Genomic DNA, 24,718 nt, shown 5'->3' with positions numbered 1-24,718 from the left:
CGCCGAAATGGAAAACGTGGAGCGGTAGACAACGGATGAGAGGAAAGCCACGTGACAGGCGCCCCGCTCCGGCGAGACGCCGAAACACACTTGTCCCAAGCGAACAAGTTTGTTTCGGGTCCTCGCCGCTGCAAAAGCTGTGCGCTGACGTCCAGGTTCCCCGAGAAATGGCTCTTTGATGCTCTGTGGCACCAGATCCTCGCACTCCAAATCTGCGACCGGGCACTCTACGGCTCCATCGTCGAACTGCCAGGCTTTGTGAGGTAAGAGGAGGCTAGTCTAGGCGTCATTCTCTGCCTCGAGCGTGCACGTTCAACCAAAGGCATGGTGAAAGGTAACGAGCGCATGCTGGAGGCCAGGGGACCGAAATAGGTGGCCCGTCGTTCCCACTTTGTCAGTTACTAACTTACTATGCAAGAACCCAAGACGCCGGGAAGTCTGAGTCCCCAAATTGTTGTTGCGTAGCGGTTGATACCCGTGGCGCCCGTAAGGTAGTGGCTAGATGAATGGATGGATGGAAGTTAACGGCTGTACACACTTTATAACAAACGCTCGCGCCACCTAGCCGAAAGACCAAAAACACATTATTCTCCACCCGCCCTACTAAGCCAATTTCCTTCCCTTTTGTGTTTTCGTAACTATCACCAGGCCGTGTGCGATATTACCAAAATAACCTTTAAAAGAACGGGCAAACAAAAATACAGCGTATCTAGACAAACTAATATTCCGAGCTTTTTTCGCCGGAAAAATTAACTACGCGTCGTCGAACGCTCATTGTCTACCCAAATGCAGCGCTGGCGGTAAGGACCATGTGCCAAAGTTTCGGCACTATAAGCGCTATCTTATTGCGAAGTTATAAACGATTTTCTGAAAAATTCAAAGGGAAAATGGGGCTCGCTTTCGGCTGTTTTCGGCAACGCCATAGAACATTGTGCATTTGAGAGCTCTGTCTTTTTCCCATTGAAATTTGTAGAAATTCACAGAACTTATGAATAAAATAATGGTTAGTTCTGTAACTTTGGTATCTGGTTCAAACCTCTAGCTCTGCATTAGGGCGGTGAACGAGCGTTCGGAAATGTAATGAATTGAGACCGCAGCTCTTAGGTGCACGTTTCCGGCTTGAGCGGCGTCGCCGTCGAAATCGGCGTAACCGCGCGTTGCATTATGGGACGTTTTCCATAATGACATCATACGTGACGTCACGTGTGACGTCACTCTCGTGACATCACGCGGCGCCTAAATTTGGCAAGAAATTTATCCGCTAAATTTAGCGGGGACATTTTCCCGTTAAACATAGAAGAAAAATATTTCCGCTAAATTTAGCGGGGAAAATTATCCCACAATTTCCGAATAAATTCCTCTTCGTACGCTTCCCTCCCCTCAGTAGCCTACCCTCCTCCGAGAATTCTGAAAGTCTAACACATAGAGGAATTAACTAACAACTAACACTAACAACAACACACATAGAGGAATTAGAGTTCACCAGTGTGACCTCATCGGTAACAGTCGAAATGGCTTGGATCCCTTAAATTTAGAACAGTACCGCTTTTAAGGCACTGGACCTCAAAAACAAGAAAAGGAGAGCTCGGCTGGTATCCCGAGTAGTCTATGGAGATTTCAGATAAAAAACGGTTAGTGTATTTTTGTCATGACGATCCATTTTATTGATAACGCCGATGAAAAGCGCCGACGAAAAGCTTGATGCGTCGTCATGCCGTCACATGCCACAGGCACTCCGTCATCAGTGCAGTCGTAAAGCCGGCCGGCCTGGGGGGCAATTGCTCCACGCATGTGAGCTTCACGTCGTCCCCTGGAATTGCAGCGAACAAAAATGGCAAACGGTACGGTTAAAACATCAAAGTGACCATCAGGCCTCGGTCACACTGCTAATACATTGTACAAAAAAACAGTCGGGAGACAATGTCTGGGGCCTTTCTTGTATGACAGTCCCGTCACATATTGGTGCTACAAAATCCGTCTGGAGACATGTTCGAAGTGTACATACGTATAAAACAAACATACAACTTGCTTCAGGCGTGTTTGCAGATAACTCTGCCATCATGCCTGCAGCAAACACCGTGTCTTTTGTAGGATGAGCAGTGGGACAGGTGGCTTTAGAGCAACAAACCTTGAAACCACCAGACCATGAGACGTCCCGAAAATGCGACAAACACTAAAGCCGGAGGCAGACAAAAGACAGTCTGCAAACAGATTCGAATGCGAGTCAGCGCGAGATCTACGCTTCGAATGCCGCGTGGCAATGAGGTCAAGGAGGAAACTTGGCACGCGGCACTCGAACCACGGATATTGCGGTGACTAGTGTTTGCAGACCGCGCTTTGTATGAGCAGTGTTACCTCGGCTAGGTCACCAAACCATCGCACCATAAGACCATCACACTAGCCTAGTTACGATAGCGCTCACAACTGTCATTAAGCCAACGACAGTTTACCCAATCGCGATCGGCCGGAGATAATCAAACAATATGTTGGGTTAACCGGCCGGACACGGCGGCGCCAAATATTATTAAGTCGCTAACGATAATTGAGTTCAGCTGAGCTGGCCAACCTCAGTTATTTGATGGGGGCTCACCCCGATAGAGCTAAAGATGGCGGCGTCCGCCCATGGCCAGGGCCCGTGAAACACTTATGGCAACCCCCGGAATCTTCGAGCGACTTCCGGTCAGCTGTTTGAATGCCATCGCTTATTCGTTGGTGCTCTATATAGAATTTACACCGGAAAATTGATTTAACAGGCTGAGACACGTATTTTTGTTGCTGTTTGCTGATTTAAAAATTTATCCTGCTAAGGTGAAACAAATATTTTGGTTTGCTAAAATTTCGGCCTCGTATTTTGCCTTCATTGGTCTTTTTTTTTTTTGTATTTTGACCTTTGAGAGCAGTTGCACATCGGCTGCCGCGGTAGCGCGGATGCGTCGGCTGCTCGACGGCGCTTGTGCCAGCGGTGCGGTGGTGGTTTTCGTTTGCGGCAGCGGGCTGTGGCGTTGCCTTTCGTCTACTAGTACGCCGAGCTCACGGCACCTTGTATATTGTTCGGCTCGGTGGTACTCTAATTTCGGTTCTTTGTTCTTTGCCAAGTTCTTTCGGTTCCCGAGTGTCGAAAGGTAAAGGCAGGGGTTGGTGCCGTATCTGACTGCGATGAAGTTCTATGGAGGAAGAGGGGTATGTTCCCAGACCTCGATTTTTCTAGGAGGTGTGTGTATGACAGACCAATGCATAACCAAAGCCCGTCCTGTGCGGCCTTTATGAGACTCTAACGACGGGGCCACATTAACTTTAGCGTAGTTCTTTGCGCTATACGCATAGTTATTGACTGATATATAATTGTAATTTTATTGATGATAATCGGTAATAATGGTAAATATTCAGTGATAACCGTTGAATGAAATTATTGTTTACAATATTTCACGGAAATAAACCCGTATGAAGTATTCCATACGAATATTTATTATAGAAGTATGATCTGTAAATTTATTTTTTATTTATTGATAAACAATTAAAGTAATTTTATTAGTAATAATTAATCACACGATAAATTGTGATAAAGAATTTATGTTACCATGATAACCGAATGTGACAGTTTTTTTTCGCACTCTTCTATTTTTAATCTAAAATACATTCGGTGTTACATTATTCTAAAGAAAATTTCCGTTACACTCATCATGAATAAAAATGTATAGCTGCGTCACAGCTTCATGTAATTATTTAAAAATATAAGAACAATAATTACATTTTCTTCCGCCGAGAATGAACGTTCGGCGTGAAATAGTTTTGTTCCCTAAACAAATAATTTTAACCACCATGATCTAACTGCGCATCGTGTTCAGCAAAATTACCGTTTTGCGTGCACTAAATGGAACAATCGCATAACCACTGAAATGTTTACCGGATTCACTCACCAAATAACTTTCGCAGGACCCCCTCCGGCATGCTTCTGGGAAACTCTGGTTATAACGCAAATCGGCGGAATGTGAGACAAGGCGCAGATCAAGCGGAGGGCACATGAGAGTTGCAACCAAGTACTTGTCTACAATCTGTTGCGGATTAACAGGAGCATGACAAGCCCCTCCCGCAAAGCCTTCCACTCTTTCCGCCTTAGCAGACTGAACGCTGGCGTTCTCTCTGCTAAAAAGTAAAGAGTGGAGGGCTCTAAAAAAAACCTTGCCCTGCTTTTTTTTTATTTTTTACCTGCAACGGGGTATAAGGAGAATACTTTTCATTTGACTCCTTCGCACTAGACAGCGCCTACAGCACCAAATACTTCCTCAGAGGGGTAAGCATCTCGGATCCGAAACAACGCACGCGTTTCACGGATTCGCGTGGTGCCGAGGGAGAATTCTGCCGCCGGCGCCGAGATACCGGATTCGACGAGACACGAGAAAGCAGAGACAGCTATTTAGCCTGGCGCTCGTGATGTCTGCGAAGACAGATGGCGGCTGCTTCCCCTCCGTCGTAGCTGCCACAGCTAGCAGACAACGGAGTAAGTTGTCTGCAAGCTGCACACATCGGGAGACGGCGCAACGCAGACGAGTTATAATTATCGCTAACCTGGTTGCCTGCGAATACGTTCGTCGTTGACTTCGACAAGTTTGTTGCTGTAACATTTTACAAGAAAATAACTACGCCGTGAAAGTTTACAAGGTACAATGCACTGCCTAAGTGCACCTTTAGAAAAAGTTCATGCTTTATATGAGCAAGAGCCGATTTTTACGGTTCGATCTTCTGCGTTGGAAACATTGTGGCCAACCTATACATCAAAACAATATTTTTTTCTTGACAACAACAAATGGTTTTTGGGAGATTGTACCAATTATATTCCAATAATATATTATCTCCGATCACTCGAATAAGGGGATGCTGAAAAATGTAATAAACAAATAACACGGCAATAAATAAATAACGCGGCAATAAACAAGACAACAAGTTAGGGATTCATGCGGCCTAGCTTACCGACTTTTTCGACAGTTCAAATTTTATACATTTAAGATACCATTTTGGTGAACAAGAATATATATTCAAGACCGCGAGCCTCACCCTTGACTGCACCTTCATCGTAAATGACGCCCCACAAACCGTAGGAATAGTTCGGTGCCAGGAATGACTTTATCACGGCGATGTATCTATGTCACGGAGAGAGACAGAGAGAAAAAACATTACAGAACGTTTTCAAAGCCGCATTTTGAGGGCCTTTAAAATGTATATAACCTAAAAATGTAGATCAATTAACCGTCCTGACCAACTGAGAAATACAATCCACTGAGCCTTCATTTAAACTTAATTTGGTTTCCTGTGGTTTTTTATTGATTTTTTTTTATTAACGGTCAGGCATGCTGAACACTGCATACCTCACCGGTAATTTGATCGACCGGGTTCGCATGATCCTGCTCAGCAAATCATTGCTTTTCTGTTTTCGGCGGCTTAACAAGCTTCATTCTCTTTTGATGAGATCGGCCCGTTCATCTATAATTAGATAGAACTTTCATCAAATATATATATAAAAGAACTTAAAGCAGAAAATGACGACAGTAATATAAGGGGTGTTTTAGCTAACATGCTCCAATTTTGAATAAAAAAGAACCGCCCTGCTCGAACAAGACTAACTGTGTGTTGTCAGTAAACACGTTGTGCAAGTGCCGGTATTTGTTTGATTGAAATGAATAAATAATTATTCAGATAATTAAGACTAACTAGGTGGTAAAACGAATAGACTTATCCCAAAACTCGATTCGCGTCATCGCATATGTAATGTTACCTTATGCATTGTGGGAATTACTGGAACGCAAAATCCATACGCGCAAAATCCCAAAAGTTCCAAAAATTCAGCGCGCGGTGGCGGATTTATGGAAGTAGTTTATTTGGATGTAGCACTCAGCAAACTATCCCGAAGTGCTACGTTAAGGAGCCGTTGTTCAGCTTCATCCAGGTTAGTGCTGCCACAAAAAAAAAAAAAAAAAAACGCAGTTCTCGCGTTTTGTATACGTTTGGTAAGCACTATGCTTGCGACATGAGACGCGTTTCGTGTTTTTTGCTGTTCCTGCTTAAAAAGAAAGCCCACAACTTAAACAACACCACGTGAGGCGTTCACGCACGGTAAAGTTTTGGCACATTGATACTTTAGACCCATGTTGCAGTAAAAAAAACTATCTCCAAACTCCGGTCTAAAAACATGCTTTTCGTGCAAGGCTCGTCAAATTATGAGGCGCTGGAGAAATGCAGCCTTCTGAGTTAAGTCCTTATTTCGAACTCTTTTTGTTCGCCTTCCGCCCATTGAAAAGCATGCGGGAAGGGCCTTAGAACGCACCTGGTATCGCTGCGCCGCAGCGTTCTTCCGCATCAAAAAGTTCGTCTGCTTTCCTCGCCGTCACCATGGCAACGAACACCGAATGAATAGAAGCACGCACGGTACCGCCGCGTGAAGCTAGCAACAGCTGACGCCATTTTACGAACGCCGTCTGCTAGCCAAAGCCGAACGCCGTGTGTCAGATCAACCGCCTCCGCCGGTGCGCCGCTAGCAAAGACGACGAAGCTGAGGCACGCCGACGGCGAATGTGCGAGCAACAGCACCGCGGGACGACTGCAACTGCGGCATTTATTTTGATCACAGGCGCGAAATAAGCAAGAACAATTTTTATTTGAATCATAACACCCGATATCCAAGTTGGGGACCACATACCTTTGCTGGGTCTTTCCTGTGAACTTTTTACAGAGACACGGGGTGCCGCATTAAAAACACAGCTCCGTTTGCAAAATATGGGGGCCCTGAAAAGGACCGTTTAGACCGCTACCCGAACCTATAACTGACATAACGAGCACTTGACGAGCGGTTGGCGCATAAGTCGTCTTTATGCATGCAGGCGGGTGACGGGCTCAGCGCAGCGGATCCCTCGAAGTCACCGGGGCCGTCAGAATTCTCGCCCTGTCTGCGTCGGGGCTCTAGATTTTGGCGGCCGCGGCGACGAACGACTGGAATCTATCAGTGTTTCCGCGCGCCTTGTCTCTCCTCCAAAACATGAACTTTGCAAGGTGACCAGTGAAATGGTGGCTCTCGCGCCATCCAGATGGAAGAGAGTTTTTGACGTGGGCCCAGGTGCAATCCACCGTATTTGTGTGCGCACCAGTGTTCGCGTCGACAAAGTTAAGCTTATGGTTGACGGTGAGGTGCGTGAAGCGAGCGTCATCTGCAAGCTTGCGATAGCCAGCCCAACAATCAGTGATTATTCTTGTTTCAGGGCGGACCCACTCGGCTATTAGCCCTTGCAGGGATTTAGCGTCACGGGTCTCCACGGGAACAAGAAAGCAGCACCCGCTGCAACGCGCCACACCGCCGAAAACCACCTGGCCAGGCCTTAAATACCCGCGATGGTACTTGTGCCGACCGAACATACTCTCGTCTGGTTCTACAGTCACGCCGTCGCCACCAATCATGTCTGAATGCTTAAAGACGGCATTTACCACAACCTCCCGACAAAGGCTCGCCCAATCAGTTATTGTCTTACTTGCGATATCAGCCTCCCGCTGAATGACGGCGCACGGTAGGTTCTGGCATCCGGAGGATGATTTTCATGAGTTGGAGAAGCGTCAGGTGCGGGCGATCCTTCGAAAAGGGAACCGCTCCGTATCGAGACTTCGCCCCGGCACTGAGCTTTGACCGACTTCCTCTTGGGCACCTCACGAATCATCCACACACCGCACTCCCCCCCCCCCCCCCCCCCCCCCCCCCCCCGTGTAGCCATTCGCAGATCTAGCGCGGACTTGCAGCTTGTCATCGCAGCTTCGCACTCTGGACACGCACGAAAAGCCAGGAGCAGGCCAACGCGCTAAAGCAAATTAATTGCTTCAAGAGGGTCTTTCATGGCGCCAAGAAGACGGCACAAGTTGAACGCCATGGCACTGCGATGCTCGCCTCTGGAAGAACGAAGCGCCGAGGGGGAACTGCGCGCTTCTTTGCATTTATTATATTTATTTCATCCGCCATTTTATACCTCGTGACACAATTCTAACAAACTCATTGGTTGAACGGTAGGGCCACACCATCGCGTAACAAAAAAAAAAAAAAAAAAAAAAAAAAAAAACGCCAAACGTATGTTTACGGACGGCATCGTCACAGAGAAGGGAGCAGTCGAACCCAACAACAAAATGAAGTAACAAAGTGAATAAAAAAAAAAAAAATAAGAAGGGAGCCGTTGGAGTTTCGGACAGCGTCTTCTTTGATGAGAGGAGCTGCGCTGGCCAGAGCGGCCAGAGCAGCCGTGCTGCTCTGGCTGCTCGGAATATTCCTTTTTGTTCTTTTTCTTACTCTGCAGGGTGCCACGACCCTCATTTGAAGCTGATTTGTTAAATTAATAACAAACAACGCGTTGGAACGGAGGAGGTAGAGAGTCTTGGCGTCAGAATTTGACGTGGTAGAAAAGAAAAGAAAATAACGAATGCACAATACGTACCGTATGCCAAGACCGTTATGCTCCGCACTTGGCGAGGCCTTATGACGCAGCCGACGACCGTAAGGCTATTTATTTTGTTTCTTTTAATTTTTTTATCGTGACGACTACTCCACTGTGCCTCGGAGTCTCCAGCGGAGATCCGGCAGTTTTTAATAATTATTATTATTGTCGTTTGAAGGGCACTCTTCGTATGCTGCATCGTTTCTGACGCCACAAAAATATGGGGCGGGATTACTTTGCACCACGTATAAACAAAAATAAAAAAAAGTTTAGTTCATGGTCAGATTGGTTTGTGGATACAATTAGTCCAATAAAATTAGTCCAATAATTGATAAGTACGATTATTTAGCTTCATCATTAGCTTCTTTTGTGTGCATGCGTGAAATACAACACCCAACGAGAAGACACGAGAACAACGCTGCAACTGCTGAACCATAGACCACTTTTGAGAAAATGCGCCGCAAGACAGGGAGAGAGTAAGGGATACAAAAAGTAGACTATTTAATGTCACCAAATTCCAGGGCGGGGAACACTTGGCGGTATCAGTGTATCGTTTTGAAAGCGATACAAAAACACGTCGGGGACACTGGACTTCTGAACCAACTTTGAGTGCGTGCGCGTTTGATGTGTGTTTATGGCATTCTTTCTTTTTAGAGTGTAGGCGGGAAAAATCCACACGGACTAGAGCCTGAGTAATGCAGAGTTGTTACTCAGGCCCCAGTCAGTGTGGACTTTTCGCGCCTATAATCTAAACAGAAAGAATATTTTTATGGCGTCAGGAACGAAGCAGCATAGAAAGAGTGCCCTTCAAACGACAATAATAATTACTAAAACCTGCATGCCGGATCTCCGCTGGAGACTCCTAGGCACATTGGAGTAGCCGTCACGATAAAAAATCAAAAGAAAAAAAAAATAAATAGCCTAACGGTCGTCGGCTGCGTCATAAGGCCTCGCCAAGTGCGGAGTATAACGGTCTTGGCATACGGTATGTATTGTGCATTCGTTATTTTCTTTTTTACCACGTCAAATTCTGACGCCAAGACTCTCTACCTCCTCCGTTCCAACGCGTTGTTTGTTATTAATTTAACAAATCAGCTTCAAATGAGGGTCGTGGCACCCTGTAGAGTAAGAAAAAGAACAAAAAGGAATATTCCGAGCAGCCAGAGCAGCTTCTTTCGTCAAAGAAGACGCCGTCCGAAACTCCAACGGCTCCCTTCTTATTTTTTTTTTAATTCACTTTGTTACTTCATTTTGTTGTTGGGTTCGACTGCTCCCTTCTCTGTGACGATGCCGTCCGTGGACATACGTTTGGCGTTTTTTTTTTTTTTTTCTTTTTGTCACGCGATGGTGTGGTCCGACCGATCAACCAATGAGTTTGTTAGAATTGTGTCACGAGGTATAAAATGGCGGATGAAATAAATATAATAAATGCAAAGAAGCGCGCAGTTCCCCCTCAGCGCTTTGTTCTTCCAGAGGCGAGCATCGCAGTGCCATGGCGTTCAACTTGTGCCGTCTTCTTGGCGCCATGAAAGACCCTCTTGAAGCAATTAATTTGCTTTAGCGCGTTGGCCTGCTCCTGGCTTTTCGTGCGTGTCCAGAGTGCGAAGCTGCGATGACAAGCTGCAAGTCCGCGCTAGATCTGCGGATGGCTACACGGGAGGGGGGTGGGGGGAGTGCGGTGCGGTGTGTGGATGATTCGTGAGGTGCCCAAGAGGAAGTCGGTCAAAGTTCAGTGCCGGGGCGAAGTCTCGATACAGAGCGATTCCCTTTTCGAAGGATCGCACGCACCTGACGCTTCTCCAACTCATGAAAATCATCCTCCGGATGCCAGAACCTACCGTGCGCCGTCATTCAGCGGGAGGCTGATATCGCAAGTAAGACAATAACTGATTGGGTGAGCCTTTGTCGGGAGGTTGTGGTAAATGCCGTCTTTAAGCATTCAGACATGATTGGTGGCGACGGCGTGACTGTAGAACCAGACGAGAGTATGTTCGGTCGGCACAAATACCATCGCGGGTATTTAAGGCCTGGCCAGTGGGTTTTCGGCGGTGTGGCGCGTTGCAGCGGGTGCTGCTTTCTTGTTCCCGTGGAGACCCGTGACGCTAAATCCCTGCAAGGGCTAATAGCCGAGTGGGTCCGCCCTGAAACAAGAATAATCACTGATTGTTGGCATGGGCGTACCAACCGGGGGGGCAAGGGGGGCACTTGCCCCCCCAGTTCTCAGAGTGGGGGGGCAAGGCATGCGTTTTGCCCCCCCTGAAACGGCCGGCACTGGGCAGAGCAGACACAGGCCGGCGGCGCCGAAGGAATACCAAGGGCACTGCCCCCCGACCCGCGCGGGCATATTTTTAACGCGCAGGCTATACAAACCCTAGCAACGGTGCTCACGCACGCCGGATTGGCTGGTTTGTGGAGCCTTGCCCTACGAACAAGGCTACACGGTAACCTAACGGAATCCATCCGCGAGACATGGGCCGGACGGGCCGTCCAGACCAGGACGTAGGCCCTTACACAAAATAAAGTTTTGCTTGCTTGCTTGGAGATAGGCGCTGCCGCCGTCAACATAGGCAGCGGATGCAATGCGAGTTTCCGAAGAGGTAGCGTAACTTAGTGGTGAGATGTCTGCCTCATACGTGTCAGACCCGGGTTCTATTTATGGTGTGGGCCGGCTTACTTCTTTTTATTTTTTTTTTCTCGAACATTTTGTTTTGTCGAGGCATTTGGCGATATTTACATTTCTTTTTTACCATTAACACTAAAAAAACGGATGTTGTTGACGAAACATCGCTAAACTAAATCGTATCGACTCTATTTACGGAAGTGCATGGGGGGCAGCGGGGCTTGGGTTGCCGACCGGACGCCGCAAAGCGGCGTGTGCGGGGGGTGGGGGGGCTAGGTGGGTTAATAGATTTGTAATTAGCAGCCGCACACCGTCACCGCGAAGCGGCGTGAAGGCAGGCGCGGGGGTGGGTTAACGCGCTTCGAGTGATACACGAGCAGCCCATCCGGCGTGAGCGTCGTTGTTAGGGGTTCTATCGCCTGCACCGTAAAAGGAGCAGTGTGTGCACCTCCTGTAGTGGGCAAGAACTCCTACATTGGAGAGAAGCGGGGACAAGCCCTTTCTTCAAATGCGTCAAGTCTCCTTGAGCTTCGGAATACAAAGAAACGCCACTATTCGGAGCTAATCCCACAGTTACTCGACCTCTCTTGCGTCGTGTCTGTTCGCTCCCCGCGCCTCGTAGCAGTGTTGCTGCAGTGGGGGGGGGGCTCGTTAAAATTTTGGGGTTTTTTGGACTATCTAAATCACTTTCTTCCTTCCCATCTCCCCCTTTTCTACTCCGCATGCTTCCCCCTCTGCAAATATCAGCTGACCTTCCGACATCTTTTCTGTGTTGATAGGCAAAACAACCACTAAAATTAGAAAGTAATTTGTAATTTGAGTGGAAGTCACTCGGAAAAGTAGTTAAAGTAAACTACGAATTACTAGAATATAAATTTAATTAAAAGTTACTAAACTACCCAGAAAAGTAGTTAAACTACAGTAACTTGAGTAAAGTAGTTGAACTACGTACAAGTCTGGCCCGGCAGGCGCTCTGCGTAAGGGTTTTCACCTATCTGCCTAGCCCCGCACACCATCACATGGGCCAAGAAAGGTGTAGTTTTACTGCAGAGGAGAAATCAGCAGGGTCCAAGATGGTGACAATGGAGGATGGGGGACTGTTCCAGTGGCTGATGGCTTGAGAAAGGAATGACCAATCGAAAGCGTTAGTAGAGTCAGAAATGTGCTTGACGGTGCAGACGTTGTTGAGGCGAGAAGATGTTCGGTCGGGGGGTAATAACAAAGTGGTTTTGAGGTCGGGAATGTGGTAGTAGATTTTGTGAATAAAGCACAGCTGAGAGACTTTTCTGCGAAGCTGCAAAGAGGACATGGTTAGTTCAGTTTTTAGCGCTGAGACACTGAAAAAAAAAGTCATAAGTGGATGAAATGAAGCGAGCAGCTCTGTTCTGAACTGCCTCTACAGGGTATTGATGAGGTACAGTCGATGGGTATTCCAGATGGTTGAAGCATATTCTATTTTTGGTCTGACGTACGTGTCCAAGGTTAGCTTACGAACAAAGGGTGGAGCCCTTTTTAAGTTACGTCTGCTTAGTCCAAGAGTTCCAGATGAATCGGCAGTAATGACTTCAATGTGGTTATTTTAGGGAAGGTCAGATGTTAGTCTTACACCAAGGTATTTATACACAGTAGCGGTCTCAATCAGATCGGAGTACAAGAAGTAATTAAATGACAGTGTTTTTTTTTTTCTTGGTGAAGTGGATTAGTTTGCGTTTACACTTGTTTAATGACATAATCCACTCTTTGCACCAATTGTTAATTTTCTCTAGATCTTCCTGAAGCTGGTTATTATTTTGCACACAAGTTACTTTGTTATGGATGACGCAGTCGTCGGCGAAAAAGCGGTTTTTTGAAGAAATCCCAATGGGGATGTCATTAATAAATATTAAAAAGAGTAAGGGCCCAAGTACGAACCCCAGGGGAACACCAGGAGATACATTTATTAAGGAAGATTCATGATCATCATGGACGTGACCTGTACACGGGAAAAAAGAAAGTCACGAATCTATGCAAACGGTTATTTGGTCGAGGCAAAAAGATGATAGCTTAGAAAGAAGGCGTTGATAAAAAACACGGCCGAACGCTTTGGAAAAAAAAAAAAAAACTGCGTCAGTTTTTTCATTTCAAGGTTCAAGGTTCAAGGTTAATGTGCAAGTCATGGATGAAGTCGCAGAGTTGTGTTTCGCAGGAAAGTACAGTCTCCGGCGATATGAAAGACCCACTGGGAGCGCGTGGCCGAGGCGGTGGCTGGTGGGGGCGCTGCGAGCGCTCCGGGCAGTTCCATTCTGCTTCGAGGGGAGGACGCTCATTCGGCACTCGGCACAAACTGATAAGCGCGTTTCGCTTTATCTGAGCCCGAGTGAGCGTCCTCCCCTCGAAGCAGAATGGAATTGCCCGGAGGGCTCGCAGCGCCCCCGCCAGCCACCGCCTCGTCCACGCGCTCCCAGTGGGTCTTTCATATTGCCGGAGAGTGTACCTTTTTGAAAACCGTGCTGCTGTTTAAAGAAAAGAAATGGGATGATAGGTGCCTCATGATATTGGAGTAGAGGATATGCTCAAGTAGTTTGCAAGAAATTGAAGTCAATGAATTAGGGCGATAATTAGATGCGGAAGAGCGGCTGCCCTGTTTAAAGACTGGGAATTACCCTTCCCACCTTTTGGTCAGATGGAAGGCACCTTTGAGATAAGGACTGAATAAAGATAAGTTTTAAATACTCACTCGAGATAACACTGGTGTTTCTTTTAAATTTTAGAGTTGATGTTATCGGTTCCAGCGGACGAAGTAAGTTTTAGTTTATCAATCAATGTTATAATACCGGCGGAGTTAACGTTAATAGGATGCATACGCTCGTAAAGCTCTCCAGGGAGAGTGGGGACGGAGTCCAAGCACTCGTTAGTAAACACTGATGAAAAATATTCGTTAAACACAGAACTATCATGGTCGACGTTGCACATCCGACCATTCCTAACTCTCCCCATCTTCCTAAACGTCCGTGTGTGTCCGAACACCAGAAACCGGAATTTTAAAGGTTAAAAACGGCACGTTGCGAATATGGAACGCGCACTTTCATGCAAAGCTGACGTCAAGTGACTCAAATCGAAAAACATGCATATTTACAATATTGTTATCTCTTCTGGTGAAGGCTCAGCAACCGTTGCATCCGTTTTCGCGCACGAAACGGCGACTACCAGAGAAAGTAAGAACGCAGTGATTGCCTTTATTTTAACAATGTAAACACACTTGCAGGCGTTCGCTGATGAAGCCTCAAAATCAAAGCTCTCGCAGTGTGATTCGTGACTGTGCCGGCTACTACCCAACCTCGTTGTCACGCCACTTTCTGGAAGCATACACCAAAATTACAAGTAAACACACAAAAGCGACATCGATACAATTATCTTCTAGAATATCACCTTATTTAGTCATAACTCTTTCAATAGGCACTACAAGTTGTATTTATTTCAAGAAGAAGAAGCAAAATTTTTTTCGTGAGAAAAAACAAAATATCAATTTTAAGTCTGGTAACGTTGTAATTTTGCCGAATCATTGCCAAATCTTTAGAAAAGTTGGACAAAAGTTGCGCCGAATTTTCGATTTGGGGGGGGGGGGAGAGGGTCTGGTTTGCCCCCCCACTCAAAAACAAGTTGGTACGCCACTGATTGTTGGGCTGGCTATCGCAAGCTTGCAGATGACGCTCGCTTCACGCACCTCACCGTCAACCACAAGCTTAACTTTGTCGACGCGAACACTGGTGCGCACACCAATACGGTGGATTGCACCTGGGCCCACGTCAAAAACTCTCTTCCATCTGGACGGCGCGAGAGCCACCATTTCACTGGTCACCTTGCAAAGTTCATGTTTTGGAGGAGAGACAAGGCGCGCGGAAACACTGATAGATTCCAGTCGTTCGTCGCCGCGGCCGCCAAAATCTAGAGCCCCGACGCAGACAGGGCGAGAATTCTGACGGCAACGGTGACTTCGAGGGATCCGCTGCGCTGAGCCCGTCACCCGCCTGCATGCATAAAGACGACTTGTGCGCCAACCGCTCGTCAAGTGCTCGTTACGTCAGTTATAGGTTCTGGCAGCGGTCTAAACGGTCCTTTTCAGGGCCCCCATATTTTGCAAACGGAGCTGTGTTTTTAATGCGGCACCCCGTGTCTCTGTGAAAAGTTCACAGGAAAGACCCAGCAAAGGTATGTGGTCCCCAACTTGGATATCGGGTGTTATGATTCAAATAAAAAAATTGTTCTTGCTTATTTCGCGCCTGTGATCAAAATAAATGCCGCAGTTGCAGTCGTCCCGCGGTGCTGTTGCTCGCCCATTCGCCGTCGGCGTGCCTCAGCTTCGTCGTCTTTGCTAGCGGCGCACCGGCGGAGGCGGTTGATCTGACACACCGCGTTCGGCTTTGGCTAGTAGACGGCGTTCGTAAAATGGCGTCAGCTGTTGCTAGCTTCACGCGACGGTACCGTGCGTGCTTCTATTCATTCGGTGTTCGTTGCCATGGTGACGGCGAGGAAAGCAGACGAACTTTTTGATGCGGAAGAACGCTGCGGCGCAGCGATACCAGGTGCGTTCTGAAGCCCTTCCCGCATGCTTTTCAATGGGCGGAAGGCGAACAAAAAGAGTTCGAAATAAGGACTTAACGCAGAAGGCTGCATTTCTCCAGCGCCTCATAATTTGACGAGCCTTGCACGAAAAGCATGTTTTTAGACCGGAGTTTGGAGATAGTTTTTTTTACTGCAACATGGGTCTAAAGTATCAATGTGCCAAAGTTTTCACGTGGTAATTTTTGTTGTACCACAGCCGGACTGGAAGCGCGCGTTCTCTTTCTCATCTTACGGCCTTTGAAATTGGGGCAATCTCCACATCCCGCCGCGATTCGCGAAGGGCGCTGTCACCTCACCCCTGGGCTACTCTTTGTCGTCTGCACAGAGGGCGTCTGACAGTGTATCTCAGCGCTGTCGCAACATGAGGCCGGGATTTTTATAGCCTTTGACACCTGATCCTTACGTTTAGACCCTCAGCAACTATCTAATGCGCTTCTGATGAGCCCAAAACGGTGAGTATTTGACGCACGTCTCCGAGAGATTCGGGAGCAAAAAGTAGTAAGTAGAGACAGCGAATGCAATTGCGGAAAAGCTATACTCGTCTTTATCTCCAGGGCTTCTGTTGCAATTGCAGGCGTAGACTACGCCGGGGGGGGGGGGGGGGCATCGGGGCTTGTGCCCCCCCTGGTGAGATCGGGGGGGATGGGGGGAAGGGGGGCAGAGCTCTTTCCCGGGCCCGGGCCATGATCCTTACCGAGACACTGTTTACGTGCCATGTAACGAGCTTCTAGTAGTGGCATGTAAACAAAATAACGCCCACATTGCCTTTCTTGACAAAATATATATAGGAAATGGAATCCCAGCGTGGATTCCATTTCAATCTATTTTCAATCTCCAGTTCTGGCGAGAAAGTAACGCGCACCCCCCCCTCAACCTGCCCCCCTGCAGCCTCCCCCCTCCCCCTCCACTCAACCCCCCCCCCCCTCCCCTCCCCCGGGAAAATGGAAAGTCTACGCCGCTGGTTGCAACTCAAGAACAGGAGGAGACGGACCCCTTCTACCCGTGGAGGAACTTTAAATAATAATAATTTGTACACTCTCGTGAAATGCAAGCAGGCACAATCTATCTATTGCCGTGGTCTGCATCATCATTTCATAGACCGCACATGAAGTCGGTCAGCTGCTCTAGACGAGGGTGTAGTAGTCCGTCCAATTTTCGCACAGTGCATATTACAGTCTAAAGTGCTTCCTTGAGGGCTTGTGCGCATAGCTGATTTTTCGTTTCTGTCCGTGACCGTCTTTGCATGGTTAATTAGAAGTATTCTGAGGAACCGTTGCCAAACCAACAACCTACGAAGCTCGAAAACCAGCGCAAAGCAGCTCGAAAGGACTTTCCGAGTGGGTTGAAGTGGGGTGAAGTGGGGTTAGGGTGCCTACATGTCTGTCTGTTTCAGGGTGAAGACATCCATTGTTGCCCTGGATGTGTCAGCGCGTGACGCTCTCGAGCGCTCGGTGCGTGACTTGGGCGGTAAAATGGCGTCTATGCGTTAGCCAAAGCTACGCGCTCGAGCTGACTGACACCGGATTGCGCGCACTTCAAAATGCATAAAAAAACGACTGGGCGGAAAAATGGCTGAGATGTCACCACTCAAGCAAAAGCGCGCGTGTGTATGAAGGCACTCTAAGTGGGGTGAGGTGGTTGCGCCCCTGGCGGCAAGCAAGTGAACTACATACGGAGAAAAAATGCCATTGACTCCCGGGCGATTGCAAAGGCCGTAAGAAGAAAAAGAGAGCGCGCGCTGCCAGTCCGGCCGTGGTTGAACGTTTCGCGGACTTTATTTTTCGGCCGGAAAAAAAAAGGAAGCTTGGAATGCTTGTCATGCGCAAATACTTCAATCCGGGCTTTCCCATGAGCCCTTCAATCAATGTTTAGGCAGTCATCTAATTTGTCTTAGTTAAATAATCAATGACAAAGAAAGATGTGTGTTAAGGAAGAACAGAGAAGTTAATCTGGTCAAAACGCTGAGCTTAAGAACACACCGTCAATTAGCTAATTCAAAAGATACAAGACATTTCTGAAAATGTTTAAAGGGGCGATGCAACAATTTTTGTACTTTGCGCAAATACCGCTCTGACGTTAATGACCTATGAAACACGCGTTCGTTTTTCCCCCCACGCAATAGAAATCCCAGAAAAAACCTAAAGAAAAACGACCAGCGTTCAACCCCTCAACTCGCAGCCAGAACAAGCGGCCACGTGATCTGGAGCCGATTATATGGCGCCAATGTTGATCACAGCCACGCGCTGGGGTTGGCAAAGCATATATGACACGCGCTGAGCTCCAGACATTGTTATGGCTCGGCTATTGTCGTTGCAGCGATTGGACACGGGCCACTACCCGAATGCTTCTCGAGCTAGCAATTGTCACGAGCCCAAATCGAGTGCCCACGCAATGCTTGGGTCATATCTATGAACCGCATTCAAATATCGTCATTGGGGTGTACTGCGATTTCCACGTTACGTCATTAAATTTTGCAGAGGAGAGATTGAATGAAAATGATCGCTTTTGTCCTTGAAATTACACCGCAACAAAGGAGTTTCTTGGTCAGTGGCGTTGCGTGCGAGTATCCTTGAGTCCCACTAGTGCCAGTAAGCTCATGTCAAGTGAAAAAGATTCCAATTGAATATCGTTGCACCGCTCCTTTAAGGAAAAATGGTGACCGCGACCACGATCCCGCGGATGGGAGGAAACGAATGGCCAACGCTACCGGGAACGCGTCCAAGTCTCCCATATATTATTTTATGGAATTGCTGATAACTTTGAAATTAAGGATTAATTTTCAAACTTTGGTATCTATTCCAAGGCGCCAATGCAACATTTGAGCAGAAACTGAAACCACAACAATACGTCTTTTTTTTTTTTTTCTGCGATAGGAAAAACATTGTTGTCCGTTTTCCCAAACACTCAGTACTTTCCTTACACGGAGGATTTTGCCAAGCTGCGCTCAAGTACTCTATGTTACATAAATTTGATCGTGTTGCACACAAATGGCTCGTAAACGTAGAGTAGCTTGTGCGCTGCATGATTTATGAAATATTTTCTTCAAGTTGTTTTTTATAGCACGATCTTGTTGCTGGCTGCCATCCCTAACACGATGCATGTATTCATTTCAGCAGCGTTGCTTCAGCGCATTTACGAACCGTAATGAACGCAGCGACAACTTACCTTTCTCTGAGTGATTCCTCAATCGAGGACAGCCCTCCCCTGTCCCAAACAATGTCCATTTCTCCGGCGCATAATCTGAAAAAATAAAAAGGAAAAAGTAAGAACGAGACAAATAAGATCGCACACTGCAGCGTTGAAATCAGTTCGTTCTCAAAATAAAAAGAAGGTTCCAGATATATATAAAAATTGAAAGACGTTTACAAATCCCTGTAATGCGAAATTAGAACGCAACTCTCGAGGAGGAGGAGGGGAGGGTACGGAGGGGAGGGTATGCCCCCCTCCTACTCCGTACCCTCTCCCGTTTCCTCCTCCTCCCCTTTTTGCGTCGCGGAAGAGAAACACTATACACTATTCTAAAACACTCTTGCGTAGAGTGCGATAACGCAAGCGCCAAATTTAGTGCTAGCACGCGCTAAAATTGTCGTACGTGATTTTAAAACTCCCCAATGTCTCTGAAAACTTTAGAAACGCAGAACTTGGTACACCCTGGCATCTCATTGTAGCTCGGCAGCCTATGAGATTCCAAGGTTCGCGGATAAAAACGGCGAGGAGCGAATGAGAAGGCGCGAAGACAATTCCCCCCCCCCCCCCCCCCCCCCCATCCCCCACTCAAAAACAAGTTGGTACGACACTGAGCCGCGTGACCCCGGCTTTACGGTTGCACGAAGCGAAATGAGCGCAACACTCACCCATTGAAGTCGAGCACGGAACAGACGAATATTCGAATCCTCTTATCGGGAGTCTGTGAAAATAACCGCGGGTGGCATTATTCAAAACAGGTATGCACTACAAAAACACACACACACAAGAAAAAAATAATGACTCCGACAGCGTGACGTGCGTCAATTCGTTCTCCGGAAAACGGGCTCTCTTTAAGGCTGAACACCATGGGGCGAATAAGCTGCAAAACAAATGGACGAATTTCGCCCGAAAGATTTTCCTATGCGCTTGGCATCATCATAGTGTGGCTGCTGCGTCGTGCGCAAAGCGAGCCGTGAGTCATTCGTCGCATATTCGCTCCGTGGGGTTCCGCTATAAAACACATGCAAAACCTTACGCATATGCAAGTAAGCACGGTATGTGCACACGCGATCCAGGTTTGTTATTAGGGACTTTTAGCGAACCGTTACCGTGTTCCGCGCACCGCACCACCGGTGTACCGGAAAGCCTTGTCTTGAGCACCCACCCCGCAGTCACGGCATCAGTCCGGACGCGCGCTTAATGGCACGCATCATAATTTTCAGTATAGTGCGGTACGCGGAACACGGTAACGGTTCGCGAAAAGTCCTTATTACGTGCCAACCAGCCACTCTTCTAACGTCATTGTGTAATTGACATGCGCAGACCGCTACGCGTCGTAACACTTCTAGCAAAAATACTTTTCAGCTAGTGGATTAAAGAAAAAAAAGAAAAGCAAAGCGTCTGATAACCGTTCCAAAATGTGCAACATTGATTTAATTTCAACAATAGTGGCAAGGCAAGCCAGAGTATCTTTCATCACAGAATAATGTTTATCTCGGAGACGCATCGCAACCGTTGCGCTACATATTAGAAGTCCTCATACATATATGACAACACACAGTTCGCAAACGATCCCGCGTTTGGCCTTAAAGTCGCTGCTTTGAAGCGCTCGTAGCTTTGGCTGCAGTCTCAGCTTAAATGTGAACAGAGTATAGATAGGTTAAATTGTCAGCTTAATTAAGGTGGCCGGCGTGAGGCCTCTTGCCAGCGCTACCTGAAAGATCTTGCACTTGAGCACAGGACACACGGACTCTTCCACAGGAAGACCATTGTCGTTGAAGAACTTCAGAGCAACCGATTCCACAAATTCCACGCCGACGACGCGATGACCCTTGGCGTAAAACCTGTTCACGAGGGTCAAGAAGTCACATTGAAGTACCACTTTTTAGTTTTAAGTGTTTACAAACAGCTGTCTTACTATCAGAGGCAGAGGGAGTGCCATAGACCAATGTTCGCCCCAGTACGGCACGTGAAAGATCACCCAGGAGTAGAAGACGAAGTCTAATAGTTTGTGAAGCAGAACCAGAACCAGAGAGCAAAGTAGACGTAAGGAAAGCGAAACGGGGTGTGCAATCACTATGTTTTATGTTTTTCATTTTTATTTTTGCGTGTTCTTAACTCACAACGACAACACAGAAAAGGATCGTGCCGGTCCCAGGGTACACGAAGCGTCCGCGAGTCAGCTCGACCGTACACCGGAAAACCCCGCAATTCCCCTCGCTGGTTGGTAGAATGTGGGATAGTAGCGAGGTCTCCCCAGATTTTCCGAAAAGGTCTAATTCGCCTTGTTTTATTTTACTGCTGCGACGAAATTCTTTTTTATTTATGTCGGCATTAAAAAAAAAAAAAGACCATGACACGGTTTGACACGATGATTAGACCCGGGGTTCAGTCGAACCTTGACGCAGCGCTCGTGTCCAACGTGCGTATTTGCTCAATATCACCGTGAGGACGTCAAACCTCTAGCACAGAGGCTTCGACGATAAACCCTTTTCATGAGTTCATCGAGCAACATTGGCGGTCGCCATTGGTTGGTTAAAATTATCTAAAGAAACTTGAATGGCGTACAACTAGGCTATAAGTGGCGCTAGCTGCCGCCCAATATAGAGGGTACAGCCGTTAGCGTCAATCCATTCGTCTGTTGACATGAAGCGCGTGACGCAGCTGCCTCGTCTCCAATACGTGCTCAGAATATGTGAGCAAGCTATGGCGGACATGCGCTGACGCGGAATTTTTATAACGGTCTATTCTGGTTGGTGTTGACCCTAGACAGTTCGCACACGTAGGCCCGTAGTTCTCAAATTTTGAGCAGCGCTCCAGGTGAGCGAATTAGAATATTTGGCTCGCGTTTGCTTCATTACGCTTCCCCACTACAGTTTTTTATACTCCGTTTCGTTATAAGTGCCAGCGTAGCAGAGGCTACAAGAGCGAGTTCTGAGCTTTCAGTGTCGCTGCCAAGCACGTGTGCTCGTACAGTGCAAGCATCGTTCGGGGGAACGTGCTTTGGCAAGTAGCTTTGGCTTCGCTATCATGTAAAGTCAATCGTACGTGCTCCCGGAAGCATGAAAGAAAGCAATGCAAATATTAAAGCTGAACGGAATGTTTAATGGGACGCCGCGGCTGCGAGCTGCATAATTCTTTATCTTTCTGCCCAGAAGTTTTGTTATCGCGCATCTACGGATGCTGACAGATGCTTGTATTCGACCGTGGCACGTGAAACATCGCGCTACAGAGCCACCCGGTGTGAAGCCATCATGACATAATGGCGTCTTGCGAACGCGCTCGCGCCCCCTGCCTCCAGAGCTGATCAAAGTATACGTGATCGGTATTTCATTGTTTGTCGAACACCCACCTGAATGAATTTAAGGATGAACGCCGCTTTCATCGCAGGCAGTGGGACGCGCGGCAAAACCGTCATCTTTTTTATCGGTGTCGGTTCAAGCTAACCCGATGATTCAAAGCTTCCACTAGTGTTGTTTGCAGACGGCATCGGACTCGTCGCTCGCCAAACGGATCGACCGCGACGACGAGGGAAGGGGCCGCAGAGGCGCAGGCGCACTTCTCGTATATCACACAAAAGACGCGGTGTCGTTGTCTCCAGACACGCCTCAGGGATGTTCCAAGCATGTTCCCTTCGCGCATAAGTATGCCTCCAACATGTTTACAGAGAGTTTCTGTGTGACCGACATGACAGGCCGGTCGTACGAGGAAGAAACGCAGTGTGCGCGGACTGTCTTTTGTGTGATATGTCAGCGGTGGGACCGCGGCTTTAAAGTCTTCGAAAGGACGCCATGGAATCGCCTAGTCATCTCGTTGCCGTTTGGGCGAGCGGATGTTCGAGCCGTACGTTCTTTCCCGCTGTCAAAGCATCGGCATCGGGGTTACACATCGCTTCACGATAAGTCTGAACGCAGACGACGCTATACGCTCCGTGCGGGAACTATAGGGGGCGCTTTCAAAAACGCGCGTAGCGCCGCTGGCGGAGGAGCTGGCGTTCGACAGTGAGGCGCGCTCAGCATGCCTGCGGCGCCTTTTCGCGTGCGAAGCTGTGGCGGCGGAAGCGCGCACGGACGGAACTTTTGCTTTTTGAGCTGATAAGTTGAGGGTGACGTTGCATGAGTGCTGCGAGAGATTTGAGAAAGGCATTTAGGCTGTTCTCCCCTCCTTATATATTGAGTTTGAGTTGTTATTAGGGGTAATTTCTTTAGTTGTGGTCGAAAAAGAGGTTTGAGAAATTTTCCGAAGAGCAAGACGGCCGCCACCATATTTGCTCTCAGTGGGAAATTAGTTTCGCTCGTCGCTGTAAACGTAGGACTGCTGGGACGATGATATTTGGAGGTGAGTGAGATGTTCACTAAGTGGGCCAAGTTTTATTAAGACAGCAGGTGTGAAAGTTATCGTTCTAACGAATAAAGGAATAAAGCTGTCAGGAATATCCAATATTGGATCCAAAATCTTGTGTTATAACCGGGCTGTGCGAAGTGCAGATTTGGACACACAGTTTCTTGGACATGACCGTAACTTGACACAACAGTTATAATACCAAAAATAGGTGGCATAGGGAAACCAGGTGGAAATTAGGTTTGGGCGGCGTAACTGAATGGGAAACGGTTTTGACCGTGAAAGGGCTGTGAAGAGAATACCACTGGTCGTTGGAGATGGAGACTTTACAGGTAGGAAGAGACTACTGCACGGTACTTCCAATTGAAGCAACTTTACGAAAGGTGGCTTCAAAGCTGAGAAAACCAAGTTTGCCGGCCAATTAACACACGGTTTGGCCGTCAAAGGCTTTTGCGGTCAGCTGTTGTGTAGCAATCTGGTTGTGCGAGGGGCTGATTTTCGGCACACAGATCTTGGACAACCGTAACTTGACAAAACACTTATTATACCTAAAAAAGATGGCATAGTTTAACCAGGTGGAAATATTTTTGAGCGGCGTAACTAAATGGGAACCGGTTTTGACCGTCAAAGGCTGTCAAGAGAATACCACTCATCATGGCCGGGAGGTGCACACTTTACAGATAGGAAGGTACCAGTGGACGATACTTCCAGTTCGAACAATTTTGCGATAATTAGCTCTAAAGACGAGAAAAAAAAATTTGTAAAGAAGACACGGGGTGTCAGTGTTTCCACATCCAAAAGGAGGCCGATCAAAAAAGAAAGCACACCACATAAACTTCCATACTCAAACATCGATTGTCCATTCATTCCAAGTTTCATTGTAGTTTTCCTTAGATTCATATTGGTCGCTTTTTGTACCGTCCGAATCTTTCTTCATGAAGTACAGACTGCGTGCCATACTGGTCCGGAAATATCATCGACACGTACGAGGAGGACAAAACTTCCTTGGAGGGCATTCCTTCAACGAAATTCGCACTGCATACCCGTGAATGTGGGATGGCATTACTGGTACGAAAACAAACGCAGAGCGCAAAGCGGCAGTGTAGAATATGTCAGCCGTGCCGACACAGTGGCAGCCATGATCCGGAGACCAAATTTCTCGCGTCTTACGCGACCGGTCCATCGTTGTCGCTGTCCCACAAAACATCGACGAGGTGAAAAACTGTGAAACTTCGTCCCCACAAGATACGACGCATAAATATTGGAGCACTTAACGACGCAGCAGTTCATGCTGTCAACCCAACGCAACCGCACCGCTCCGACTTCAATGCGTACCAGTGTACGCGGCGTGGTTTCGTTTCGCTGGGACTCTCACTGCCTACCTTCGGTAACGGCCGCGCGGCGGCGCGCCGGTCGCGTCGCACGGAGTGTATAGCATCCGATGGAGCCAATCATACAGAGCCAAAAGTGCATTGTCACGACGCTCGTCGTCTTCGTGCGTTTGTTATCA

At 47.6% G+C, this 24,718-nt stretch overlaps 1 protein-coding gene across 1 annotated transcript in view; it reads right to left on the bottom strand.

Annotated features, from left to right (window-relative positions):
- Positions 1 to 1,706: 1,706 nt before the first annotated feature.
- The window catches only part of LOC120846132 (thiopurine S-methyltransferase-like), a 47,418-nt gene continuing 24,406 nt past the window's right edge, over positions 1,707 to 24,718 (bottom strand). Inside the window, exons 4-9 of the mRNA XM_042286670.1 lie at positions 20,582 to 20,711; positions 19,536 to 19,588; positions 18,847 to 18,921; positions 5,053 to 5,138; positions 3,918 to 3,962; positions 1,707 to 1,810 (exon numbers count right to left, since the gene is read on the bottom strand). Of these exons, the coding sequence (XP_042142604.1) occupies positions 1,710 to 1,810; positions 3,918 to 3,962; positions 5,053 to 5,138; positions 18,847 to 18,921; positions 19,536 to 19,588; positions 20,582 to 20,711 (490 nt within the window). The 3' untranslated portion in view covers positions 1,707 to 1,709. The remainder of the gene's footprint in view (positions 1,811 to 3,917; positions 3,963 to 5,052; positions 5,139 to 18,846; positions 18,922 to 19,535; positions 19,589 to 20,581; positions 20,712 to 24,718) is intronic.

The sequence above is a fragment of the Ixodes scapularis genome, unplaced genomic scaffold (genome assembly GCF_016920785.2).
Source record: "Ixodes scapularis isolate PalLabHiFi unplaced genomic scaffold, ASM1692078v2 PGA_scaffold8__174_contigs__length_109621045, whole genome shotgun sequence".
Taxonomy (NCBI): domain Eukaryota; kingdom Metazoa; phylum Arthropoda; class Arachnida; order Ixodida; family Ixodidae; genus Ixodes; species Ixodes scapularis.
The sequence above is the reverse complement of the archived record's forward strand: the minus strand, read 5'-3'. Positions and strand labels throughout refer to the sequence as shown.